Genomic DNA, 12,637 nt, shown 5'->3' on the forward strand with positions numbered 1-12,637 from the left:
CACCAAGAGAGGGTCATTCGATTAAGGTTTCAAGCTGATCATCGAAGGTGAGTCCGGTTAATTCCACAATTATACACCCACGAAACATCGTTATTTCATTGACGTTCGGCAATTTCCTAATTGACACACGATATAGCCTTCCTCTGAGTGGATTTTTTCGCCCTGTTGATGGTGGTGATGCAACGATGCTTAAATTAGTAATTTGCAATAGTCACAGTCATGACAATTTCCCGAATTAACTTAGTGAGTTGAATGGCAATGTGACATTCGCGTGATGTACATTCATTTCAAGATCCATTAAGAGAACCTCACGATGACAAACTTTTCATTTCTCATTACCAATTTTGTACGTAGATATTAATAATGTTTCGCGATGAGCGTTCCATTATTTTCTTCGATTTACCTCGATACGCGACTTTAAACTCTCGTTATACGATTTTTAAAACATTTGCATTCTGAAATAATGCGCTGAAAGATTTCCCCTTGTTGCCTGTTTCCTCTTAAAGCGACTTCGCATAGACTTCGCACAGGCTTTGCACAACGAACAACAATGGTAGACCACGATTATCTTGATTCGCGTAAATCGAGCACGAGATGTAGAATTAATTATGCATGGGCGCCTGACAACACGCTGCATTAAATTAATCAGCATCTAAAAGACTTCCCAGTCTTACGATTCAATATTATGTGCCGGGTTTTCTCATCGCTTTGAGTCTAATGCCCCCGGACACCGAGGCCACTGTACAGTCTTCAACAGTAAACATGTGCATGTTGGAGTGTCTCTTAATTCTGCGATTAGTATTACAGATATAGTTGGTAGATACAACGCTATGTGTAGATATAATCGAGAAAATCAACGATGCCTTTTACAGGATTTTTAGTAAAACGAAGCATCAAATTTTATTAAACCGAGAGAAAAGATAACCTACCCATCCTGATCCATGCTTTTATATTAATCACAGCCAAACATTTTGTTTTAATATTACAGACTTTATCGTAACAAGCGTTTATTATCTTTTAACCAATAGATATGTTATATTATCATTGCCTTTGGATTTATCTAAATCTTAGTTATTATCTTTGTTACGGAAGTTGCTTAGAATATTTTTTGCACTTGGATACGTTACAATAATTAACCGAGTATATTTTCGGCACTTTAATACGATCGATCAATCTGACGAATTATACCATAAACCAATAATAATCGTGTGTCATTCTATAACAAGAAGAATTCTCGAGTAAACATGTCCGCTGCAACCCGTTTCCCTTTATCGTTCAAATCCCTTGAAACAATCCATAAACTCACACCCCTAACCAATGAAAAACAAACATCCCTTTTAACATAAAATAGATAAACCATATTCTCGAACGCTTTCCTTCCCGAATGAATCGAATCTTTTAACAATAGTAGTAGTAATAGTAATGAATATCTGTATGGTGAATCAGGTTAAAAATATTATGAAAGAGAATGTGATTGTGTGACAGTGTATATATTCAACAAGATGGCGAAACTGATGTTCCACCAATGATCTTCATCGTGTTCCGGCGTTCGAGCTGGCTCATGAAAATAGCGTTACATAGAGAATCGCGCGCATAATGAACACCAACCTGTTCGTTGCATGACGTCGTCATTCTGCTGCAAGTTGCTGGCGGTGTTGTCGTTGTTCGAATTCACTTGTACATCCGTCATCTTCTCGGTCAACGATACCGAGGGTCGTTCTCTTTAGGGTTAGGCGAGATTTCTTGGTATTCGCAGTGGTCGACTTCCACGCACTGCTCGTCACGCCGTTATACGCGCGTCGCGGCGGGAATCGCTCGAGAAACAACGGGAGGAGATGCGCGATTCAATGAGATACGATGAAAGTTGAGGAACGCGCGACACTTGCGACGCGTTTGAACTGACTGGCTCGACCGCCGGCCTTCCGGGATCACCCGAAGGCCCCACGCCTCACCATCGGAAATCGCCGAGCGTTTACGAACCTCTTGCCGTTCCTACGATTCTCAGGTGCTCCGTGTCGCGTAGCGAACAGACAGCGAATGCGATTCAAGTGTCGCGCTCTCACCCCTCCGCCAAATACACCGCTACCCCTTGTTTTTTCGCCACCGAAAACAATGTTTCTTATTCATGGCTCAATTCAGATAACAGTTGTTTATCGTATGGTTAAAAATGTACAGAAACCTGAAATCTACAGTTTCTCCGTTCCCTCAAATTTGTTTTTGTTCAAAATCAATGTTATATTTTAACTGAAAAAATGGTAGTAGAAATAAGTGACTAAAATTATCATAGATATTTTTAGATGATTATGAAAGTTATTATAAACATTTTCAAATAGGTAGGATGTAGCGCACGTGATAGGAATTGTTGGACTAAGTTCATGAAATTTTCAGAATAAAATGAAATTATACCAGTACTAGATAAAATGACTTGCTGGCTACCAATTTGACGATTCTTCAATAACAATCAAATGATAATCCGATAATTCAATGATATCATAGATCTGTAATTTATATAAAAACATAGACGTTTCGGATTTGTACAAAACATGTTTTTATGATTTTATTTACATTATAATTATATCATCCGAACATGTGAAAATATAACGTAGATGTACAAATCGGCAAATACTTTTCAAACTTCCCTGGAAGACTGTCAACTGCGTGAAACTTTTGACACTCCCCGTTCTACGAAGGGCATAGTTTATTAAATTAATACGATAAGAAGTAAAATAACACCGATCTTTTCATTCGGTTTGTTTCAGCGTTAGTATGCATATATTAAGATATTATACATCGTTCTTATCATAAATACATATACCTTATACAACGTTACATTCGATCAAATCAAACAGACGTGATTGGTATTTCATGTTATCTTTCCCTTTGATGAATTTATTTTATATTAAAAGGTTTTATTTTATCCTGTTGTTTCTTTTCATTTTTTTTACAAAAGATCCTAATGACGATAAGGTTGATTCGAATTGTATTTTGCCGTTCTGTGCAGAATTATGAGAAGCGTGGTGCGCCTAAACGCCAGGAGATTTTTTAACAGGGGATGAGTAAGACGATAGGTATGAAGAATGAACATGTTCCTCGTTGACGTGAAGTTCACCGATGGATGTATACCGCATAATGGTTGCCGCGTTGCCACTTCATTCGCTTTCTTTCTCGCACAATCTACGAAGGAACGCTAGAAACAAAACAATCGACATTAACATCTTATTCTAGAGAAAATACGGATCTAGTGTACCGCTATGTCAATCAAACTTGGTGCCGAATACACATATATGAGCCATTTAAAATATACAACAAGTATTAGAATAATTTCATGTGCAAAATCATGATGCCACAGAAAATGCTATATCGCATTTTGTAATTTTTGTGTCAATATTCCAAGCTCGAAATGTCCTGTGGGTACGTAACATTTCCCGGATATATTGCGATGATTTATATATACACTTGTGAATCTCTCGTTGTTCATTAATATTAATAGAAAGCTCCTGTAACTTAAATAATAAATGAACGCCTTCATTGATAGAAGTAGCGTAGATAATTAATAACAGAGTTAATGTTGTCGAAACGAAACGGCATGATTGAAACAGTGCTTTCTTTTCATACACAGAAATCCGTGACACAAATAAATATCAAACGTCTAGATCGTTCTATGTATATCCAATTTACCTAAAATGTACATCTATCTGTGCATATCTAATGTTTTAGACACATAATACACATCATAGTATAAAATAGTATGGCAAATTACAGTACGATAGTCAAATATAGTTTGAAACCGTCTTCTTGTAATCGACGAGAACTTGAGAAAACGATTGAGGTTGAGCATCGTTTTCTGAAATCCACGCCAATGACACTACCGAGTGTCTTGAGTCACGGATCTCGTGCATGAATACATCTTAAGCTTTTGTACGTGTTGCTGTCGAGAAGCGGGTTATCGATTTCAGCATCCCTGCCACGTAGATTCGTTGCGTCCTATAAAATGTGACATGTGCGTAGTCAAATAGGAGGCAGAAAATTGTGTTAATACATAGGTGAAAAGAGGCAAAGAAGAAACGAAAGAATAAGGAGGAAAGACAGAAAACTCATGGAGATGTATGTTACGTTACAGGGTGTACTTACGAAAGGCGAAATTTGTGATACTGACATCTGGTTTGTTTACAATAGCACCATCATCTTCTTCAAGAATGCTGTAGAACACAAAACACGTGGAAATGTTAAACGGCAGGGAAAACAAGAAATGGGGCCCGAACGATCGTTCGATTCTTCTGACTTCCTGGCCATTTTGGGCAGCTATATAAAAATACTCTACAGGACTAAGCTACTGAACACTGTACAATGGGAAAATACAAAGGGGACAATCTTTTTTTTTAATTTTCTACTGTAATATCAACGTCTACTGGTAGAACGAATCGTTAAACAAACGCATATTTTATTGTTCGCTGCTGCTCTTCTTTAATCTAGCGATGCTCTACATTAATGTAACTCACTGATGCAGCTCGTATAAAACACGCTTCTTTTCTATTTCGCGAGATGCATATATCTCATTGTAATGAGTCGATACTTACGGTCATAGGGGATGAAACCTTCGTCATCTTCTGGGTCCATACAATCCTTCAGTACTTCCTCTACTTCCGCGTCGGTTAATTTCTCACCTAAAAGATTATACAAAATATGTGTATAGAATTTTGCAGAATAAAATTTTGCGATAAGAGATAAATCTGAAGTTACTCTCTTTGTGTTTGTTAAAGACGTTAAGCGGTCGGAAAAGCGGTAAAATACTTTGAAACTTCTATTCGTGTTACTAACTTCCTTGATATCGTTAGAAATATACAGATTTTAAACTATTTGCATACGTCTACGAGTAATATTTTTCCCTAATCGACGATGATGAAATTTAGGATGATTGTAATACCGAGCGCAAGCAGTGTGTGTGAAAGTTCAGCAGCCATCATAGTTCCATTTTCCTGTTTATCGTATAGTTTCAAACATTCGAGAAAATCTTCGTAGCATCCCTGATCCTTGTCCTTTTTGCACTGGCTGTAGATCGGCAAGAATTCGTCCAGCTTCAGCAACTTCTCGCCCTTCTTTTTCGTTCCTCCAAGTTTCTCTATGCTGGCGTTTGTAGGATTCAGGTTGAGGGCCCGAAGTACGTCACCAAGATTGACGGCATCGAGAGTCATCGAGCCATCGGCATCGTAAATGGAAAAGGCAAATTCTGCCTCTGTTTGATAAAGAAAGTAAAAACAAAGAAAATCTTATTACGTATAGCTCGTGGTCGTTCTTCCGAGTATCCATTTTAAAATTTGTTTCGATGGATTATAGGACTTTTTGAAATTTAAAGAGTGATAGGTAGGTTTACTCGACAGGCGGTAGTTATCGGAAAAAAATATTTTGCTTCGTGATTAAAAAAATGTCAATGTCGATTTTAAATTAAGAACGTAGGTATATGCTAAGTGAAATCTGGGTTAATATCAGCTGAAGCGTGGCTGTTCGTGCGTACCTGGTTCAAAAATATTGTTCTATTTTGAGACTGAGCGGCTCCCACCCAGCGACCGATTCAAGAACCTACTGGTGGAAGTAGTAGTGGGTCAGATTACCCCCGCCGAGCCATATAAGAACACGGTACTAACTATTTTTGAAATGGCGCTTCCCGTTCGGGGTGATTACACCTCCGTTTTACCGGATACTAACGATTACGTAATATTTTTCACGCGGTACATCAAGTTACCGTCTTACTACTTACGCTTAGAACCGTGTTCCGAATGCCAAACATAATTACGAAATAATTCAAACGAACTTTAAACGTGTCGTTTCCCTTGCGGCCATAAGTTCAGCGCGTTTTAAATATAATATTATATTGTGGTGAGAAATCGATTATCGCGTAACTTGTTTAACGAGGAATATCATGTTCTTCAATCTACGACAATATTTTATATTCTTGGAAAAACCGTGTCATAAACACGTTTTTCTTCGATCTTTAAATTACCCTTCGCAGAGAATTTCCCTCACTTTTTCCTGCGTTTCCTCGCACATGAAATTACTCGCGGTATTCACTCGATAGTTCACCGTTAGTTTAAAATGTATCTTATAGTTGGTTGTTTGCTATTCCATAAAATCCTGCCTATTATTTCTATAACACAGGTAAGATCAAACACGTACACAAAAACCAAGTATTTTCCATATGTTTTACTCACTTTCGACGTCCTTTGCACTGAGGTCTGCCTGTAATGCAAAAAAGATATCATTAAATATTCACAAGTTATCGCGCTACACTATTTATTATCGTTATTATTTATAAAAATTATATTAAAATACAAAACATTTTAAAGGGCAATCTATCGATATAAAATATATCGTAGCAAAGTTTCTCTTAAAGGAATCCTCAGTAACGACATAACTAAATTATTAAATAATTAAAAACATATATCCTTTAAAAGTGTCAAAAGAAACATTAAGAATACTATGGAAAAGTGGAAACTAAATTAAATTAAATTAAACGATGGATTTATGGATAAAATTTTCGTCGTATATCGAAACTTTGAAGAGAAAATCAAGAGCTTACCATTGTAATGTGTCTGGTACTGCTAGATGTTAGTCGAACTGAGCGTGAACCAGAAGTGGTATCGGGTGTTACCAAATTTATTTATTTTATTTCTGTAGATGGCGCAGTGATCACGCGAATTACAAGGAGAACCAGCTCGGAAAGCTCGGTTCGGACGAAGAGGGTATTGGCAACGCTGCGGTCCAAAAACAGTTCGAGAGACAACGCGGTTTAGAAGCTGTGCTTCCTTGTTACGATAAATGGTTTTCGGTGATACCGTTCGTATGTCATGGCTGCCAGATCTGCAACGCATAGTACATGCGACAAACGAAAATACACACTGGACGGCCTTCGATCTCGTACACCCATCGCGCCCTTAATATCACCGATCTTCGCCTTTTACGTCAAGCAAACGTTCGATAAATCAGAGATACACGAGATTACCAAAAAAGTTACTGTATTGTATAAAATTTTTAAGATACATCTTTTCCTCCACGGTGTTCCTAGGAACGCGTGGAATTTATTTCACGTCTCGTATAACTTCGTAAGAGCTTGGCGTACGTAGACTGTACCGGACGCGTGGCCAGCTGATGGCTAAACTAGGGAGTTATTTTTATCAACTCGACGCGAACAACCAGCGCATTTCTCTCTTAAAAACTAGGTTTACAAGTGGATATTTAGATGTTGTACATCCGATCGTTCCATAACTCCGTCGAGGAAAGAATTTGAACGTCGAGTCGACGTTTGACTCATTTCTTCCGACGGCCAAAAATGGTTCGCAATAATTTCCGCGTTCTACTTAAAATACCCTTTCTCTTCTGCTCTTCCAATTGTGTTTCATTGTGAGTCATTTTCTTCGTTTTACCGGACGTTTTATCTTCCAACGAACGACCTTCCTCTTGATCAGATAGGGCCGAGGACGCAATTTCCTCGATTGTTACGTCCTCCAACGAGGCATTCTTCGTGAAAGGCGTTGAAGATCCGACGAACGAGGATGTAATTTCTTCGTACGCAAAATCACATACGTTGCTCCTAACGTCGTTCTCGGGTACAAAATCGATGTTATTCTGATCAGGATCATCGATATTTTCGATACTTCTTATAAACTGTTCTTCCCTTTCCTCCCAAACCTCGATCTTTTCTTTGCTAACATTTTCCGATACATCTTCTTTCCTTTGCTCCGATTCTTCCATTTTCGTTTCAAGTTCCTCGATCATTTGGTAAAGTAAATTGATAGATACTCTAGTCGCTTCGTTCGAGTTTTCAAGTTCCTTCTCCAGACGAGTGCACGTTGGATTTGTTGTGGTTTCGATAACAGCATCGTGCACTATTTGATGCACATCACCCTGACCCTGAGTCGTGTGCATTTCCACAAAATTGGTCGGCTCTGCCGCGTGTGAAATATTTTCGATGTTGCGTACAACGTGTTTTACCTGTTTAATGAATTGAACATTAGAAAGAACCACTTAGAGAATAATTATTTTCTTATCGCCAACCCCAAAATTATTTGCACTTTTCACAACGCTATTTTTATTTACCTGTTTTTCTAATTTGGATATGTGGTAGGGCACGGAAGTAGAATCTCCGATTTGCAGATTACGTAAACCAAGCACCATCTTCTCTATTAATTCTGTGGTTTCCGGTTCGTTGCGATCTATGCTCAAACGATCTTGTATTTGTAGCATTGTTCGTGTGATCTGCGATTGATTGCCAGCAGATTCTTGTTGATGATCCAGCATTTGTAATTTTTCTGACAACATTATTGTTCAATAATTTCAATTTGTGAAAATTAATTCTTCTAATAACTAAACTAATGAGCTACAAGTTAAGCACGTTTATTCTAGCACAAAAAGGAAAGCAATTACTGAAACGTAATACGTAACATTTTGCATATTGGATAAAATAAGATTTAATCAAATACTGCCTGTATAAGATGATAGCTGCTTACGATCATTTGTATCAACCACGTCAAAGGCTTCCAACATTATCTTGTCGATTAAACTTCTTGCAAAGGCTTCGACCATAATTTGAGGCATTATCAACTCGACAGAGAACTGAAATCGTAGCTGTCGGAAATGATCGTCAGATTTTCTATACGCATGGCAAATATGTATGCACTTGAATTTTGCTAGGTGCGGTGTACGTTTATTTTTATTTTTAAAAATCACTCTCTATTTGTTTAAAGTTTATTCGGTAAATTGATTAATAATAAGTTCAAACATGAATCAAGTACGAAATTTGTATAGGGTTACCGACACCCTAAAGTGAACTTATGAAATGTTTGCACGTGTTCCGGAAAATGTCAGAAGACGTTGAACGTTTATTTTCAGTTTAGCACCAAACAAGCAAGGTGTTGCCCGCTTAATTTATAGAATGATCCTTTTTTTTTTATTAAGTGTTTCATTAAATTAAATGTATAAGTCAATATTAATAATCTATCAATAGACTTGATCTTTAAAATTTTAAAACGCTGTTTGTATTACAATAGAATTGCCGATGTAACCTCAACTTCGAACTGAATCGGATTAAAGTACTAAAAAATAAATAAACACTCGCTTATCAAAGGTTTTAAAGGAAAATTCATACATATTACTTGAATCTTTGTCAAGTTCGCATGCAATGAATGTCATAAAATGGATTGCATTATTAACTATAACGTAAAAGGGATATACCAATCTTTTACGAGTCAAAATAGCGATAACACCACAACCCGCTAGTATCGAAAAACGAACGTGTCCATAAAAGATGGATCAAAATAAGTACATAGAAGTACGAATCTTCGAACCTGTTGCGGAAACTCCAACTTTCGACGCTGCTCACAAATATTCCATAAAAACCCTGAGCACAATTCACGAATGCGACAGTTTAAAAGTTACCCATTCGTACATTCAAAATAATAATTCGTACGTGCAAAGGAACATTCCATATTCCACGAATTTGAAGTCAAACATCAGAAGCTTTCCATCTTCCAAACAAAGGGTAGATTCGTTTAGAAACGCGGACAGACCATTCGATATCGATTTGCTCTTAAGATATTACGCGTGTAATTCCGATATGGAGAAATCGATAAACAAAGTTTTTGGCAAAATGAATGATCACGTTTGCAAAGACATAGATCATGTTGGCCCGTTAATCGAATTGGGTGCTATCTACAAAATTTGCAACTCGTTGGAAGAATCGTCTCCTAAAAATTCTTTATCATCCATGTCTCGATTTCGCGATATCATAGTCAAGCTGCAATCTTTGATACGCCGATGTAGCAACGAGACGTTAGGAGAAATTCTGTCGAACGATCCGTCGATGAAAATCTGCGAACATTGCGGAGTGATAAGCTGCACTACACCACCAAATATTTCTGTCGAATCGCGAACATCACCACCTAACACCTCCTACTTTTTAAGTACGCAAATGTTTTCAGACGTAACCAGCAGCGGCGACGATGACCCGAGATCCTATCGACAAATAAGGAGAATTGATCCCAAAAAGGAACAAAGGACGAAACGCGTTGAAAAATACCGCAGTATGCAAAGGAATGAAAATCGTTCGACTTGCAAAGAGCAAGTAGATAATGGAAAAATTTATGGCTCGAGGGAGGTGAGTCTAACTGTGAAACGAGAAAGTAATTTCCACATAAATGCTCCTCAACGCATCGAAACTATGGTAGCTGAACGCGAACACGATGACACGATTCAAGAAACACGTTCTGCTCGTAACGCGATAAACACTAGAATATTAGAAACGAGTAAAACAGAGTTACACGATCGCGTTAAAAGTTCGCAAATAGAAAAGCCATCGGCTATCAAAAAAGTCGTTAAGGCAACGACTAAGAATCGACTACAAGCAGAAATTAACTCTAACTTCGAGGAAAAAGATAAAATTAAAAACGATATCATTGCCAATTTTACAAATAATTCTTTGTACGGTAGATATTTCAATCCCGTAGACTATAAAGAAAAGTCCATACCGAGAAATAAACCGGACGATTGGCAAACGTCGGACAAAGATCAGCTAAATTTCAACGAGTGTGATGAGAAGGTTTTAAGAGACATTCTGTATGAACATCCGAAATCCCGTATTGATGATTCGGTATCGCAAAATTATACATCTTTAAATAGCAGACAAAGCACAGAGAGTAAACAGAACCAACCAAACAACGTCATGAACGACATAACTTCGTCTGCTAATGAAGTGACGTACTTGGCACGAGAGTGCCCCGAATCAATAGAGAGAAGGAAGAAAGAATTGGTTTCGCAATTAGATGAGAGAACGTACGTACGTTCTAAACAACCTATCAATAGACGCAGTTTCGTTTTACACAATGCACGGAATTACAATCCGTGTTTAAATTCAGAATTTTTAATACTCGACAAATTGATGGCATCGAATATGATCGAAGGAAATAGCGAGAAAAGCCCAACAATCTCCTGCATCGATTCTCAAAAGCATTTAAAACATCCCAAACGCGTCGATCCTATTAGAAATATGAAACAGTTTAGAAGTCTAACGTGTTTAATAGAAGATGATTCGTTAGAAAATTGTATTACAGCATCTCGTACGTTGGTACAGGCTAATGAAAGTAATACTACAGTTGTTAGTTCCTCGTCTGCTGAGAACATGATACGCGAATGGGTAAAAGATCCCCAAAGTACTAATTGTATTCAAGATGAAACGTATAAGAACTCGGATACTTCGAAACCTTCTACGATTATGTTAAACGTAGAACCTCGTGCATTCTGGGCTAATGAAAAATCAGTTTACTGTACAGAGACGTCTATCGATGGACAACATAATCCAGAAGATTATAGCGTGAAGAAAACGTACAAATCATCGTCGAAGAATAAGACCAAACGCCATCGTTCGGATAAACGGACTATATCAAATATAATCAGTGGTAGTTTCAAGCTGTGGAATAGTAGAGACTCGATAAAAGATAAAATAAATACATCAAAACATATTGGCATACACGGAAGCGAGAAACGTTTTGGGAAGCACTTATTCGATTCCTTTAAAAGTCTTAAGTCCATAAAATCCATGAAATCCAAAGAGTTATGTGGAAGTACTAAATCATCAGGTTCTTTTGGAAATAGTTTATTTCCTAATGTCCCTCCAAGTATTACCCGGCGAATCATTTACAACGAATCATCGTTGAGAAATCTGATACATGACGATAGAAGATACGCAAACAATACGAAGGACATATTGTTGCTTTATCGGAAAGTTCTCGAAAGTACAGAAGAGATGGATTGGCAAAGCTTTCAACGATTTGTCGAAGACTTACATCCTAACAAAAGAAATCTTTGGCGCGATATCTGCAAAATCATTAACAGTAAAGTGAAAAGAATAACCGACGAAGACGACGGCAGTGCGGAAATATGTATAGAGATCACCTCCACTCCCTTCGAAGAGGCGAAGCACGAAAGAAGAAAGTGCAGCAACGAGATCGTGTTCGAGATGGACATAACACTCGCAGACGTCGAGAGGTGTCTCAGTAGGAGGCAGCTACTATCCACGGAGAAAGAGCAGCTTGACACCTTTAAGAGAGCCAGTGAAGTTATTAAAGTTCGAAATGATGACGTTTGTGATACTGAAGTAGCCTCTAATCAAGCTGAATAAGCAGTCTTGCATGCTTTCAATTTCGCTTCTACGTAATCCGATTATCATCTCCTTCACATTTCCCTCGCCATTTCTTTTGTACTTCATTTTTGTTCTTTTTTGCATACAATTTCCGTAACTCTACTTTTTATAAATTTCTGCCAAACTCTTGACCTTCCTGAATAAAATTTGAAATATAAGAAATTAAACGACTCGCGTGCTCTATTTTCTTAGCATTAGAGCCCCTAAAATTCGAAGAAACAGCAACGTTTCAAGATACACAATGCTTGTAACAGACTGGTACGAAGTTGGTTTTAGGTGTAGCGTACCGAATAAGCTAGATCGGTTAATCCCAAAGTGAAAGATTTGGTTGATGCAAGGTGGGCTAGGTGGGTAAATGGGTTGGTAGGGGAACCGTGTGGAAAGGGTGGGTCGCCCCTGGTAAAGTAGGGGTGGTCCAGCAAGCAGATTCCTGGGCTGATCGATGGAACG

The 12,637-nt window shown here is 37.9% G+C and overlaps 4 protein-coding genes across 6 annotated transcripts in view; 1 reads left to right on the forward strand and 3 right to left on the reverse strand.

Moving 5' to 3' along the window:
• LOC126924008 (mediator of DNA damage checkpoint protein 1) overlaps positions 1–1,977 on the reverse strand; it is a 34,055-nt gene extending 32,078 nt beyond the window's left edge. Inside the window, exon 1 of the mRNA XM_050738001.1 lies at positions 1,609–1,977. Within this exon, the coding sequence (XP_050593958.1) occupies positions 1,609–1,632 (24 nt within the window). The 5' untranslated portion in view covers positions 1,633–1,977. The remainder of the gene's footprint in view (positions 1–1,608) is intronic.
• Positions 1,978–2,531: 554 nt separating this feature from the next.
• On the reverse strand, positions 2,532–6,713 carry LOC126924053 (myosin light chain alkali). Of its 3 annotated transcripts, XM_050738134.1 has the most exons (6): positions 6,575–6,713; positions 6,207–6,234; positions 4,925–5,233; positions 4,578–4,664; positions 4,132–4,199; positions 2,532–3,187 (listed from the first exon to the last, which is right to left on the reverse strand). In XM_050738134.1, exons 1-5 carry the CDS (start codon positions 6,575–6,577, stop codon positions 4,168–4,170), a joined length of 459 nt encoding a protein of 152 aa, XP_050594091.1. In that variant the 5' UTR covers positions 6,578–6,713; the 3' UTR covers positions 2,532–3,187; positions 4,132–4,167. The 3 variants fall into 3 exon arrangements, with proteins under 3 accessions (XP_050594091.1, XP_050594090.1, XP_050594092.1); XM_050738133.1 differs by lacking the exon at positions 4,132–4,199; XM_050738135.1 differs by lacking the exons at positions 4,132–4,199; positions 6,207–6,234; positions 6,575–6,713 and adding an exon at positions 5,513–5,667.
• A 142-nt stretch (positions 6,714–6,855) lies between these two features.
• On the reverse strand, positions 6,856–8,607 carry LOC126924035 (uncharacterized). Its single transcript, XM_050738100.1, has 3 exons — positions 8,502–8,607; positions 8,092–8,303; positions 6,856–7,986 (listed from the first exon to the last, which is right to left on the reverse strand). Exons 1-3 carry the CDS (start codon positions 8,587–8,589, stop codon positions 7,303–7,305), a joined length of 984 nt encoding a protein of 327 aa, XP_050594057.1. The 5' UTR covers positions 8,590–8,607; the 3' UTR covers positions 6,856–7,302.
• Positions 8,608–9,298: 691 nt separating this feature from the next.
• LOC126924011 (uncharacterized) lies at positions 9,299–12,357 on the forward strand. Its single transcript, XM_050738009.1, has one exon. It carries the CDS (start codon positions 9,299–9,301, stop codon positions 12,164–12,166), a length of 2,868 nt encoding a protein of 955 aa, XP_050593966.1. The 3' UTR covers positions 12,167–12,357.
• Positions 12,358–12,637: the final 280 nt, after the last annotated feature.

Source organism: Bombus affinis, chromosome 14 (genome assembly GCF_024516045.1).
Source record: "Bombus affinis isolate iyBomAffi1 chromosome 14, iyBomAffi1.2, whole genome shotgun sequence".
Taxonomy (NCBI): Eukaryota; Metazoa; Arthropoda; class Insecta; order Hymenoptera; family Apidae; genus Bombus; species Bombus affinis.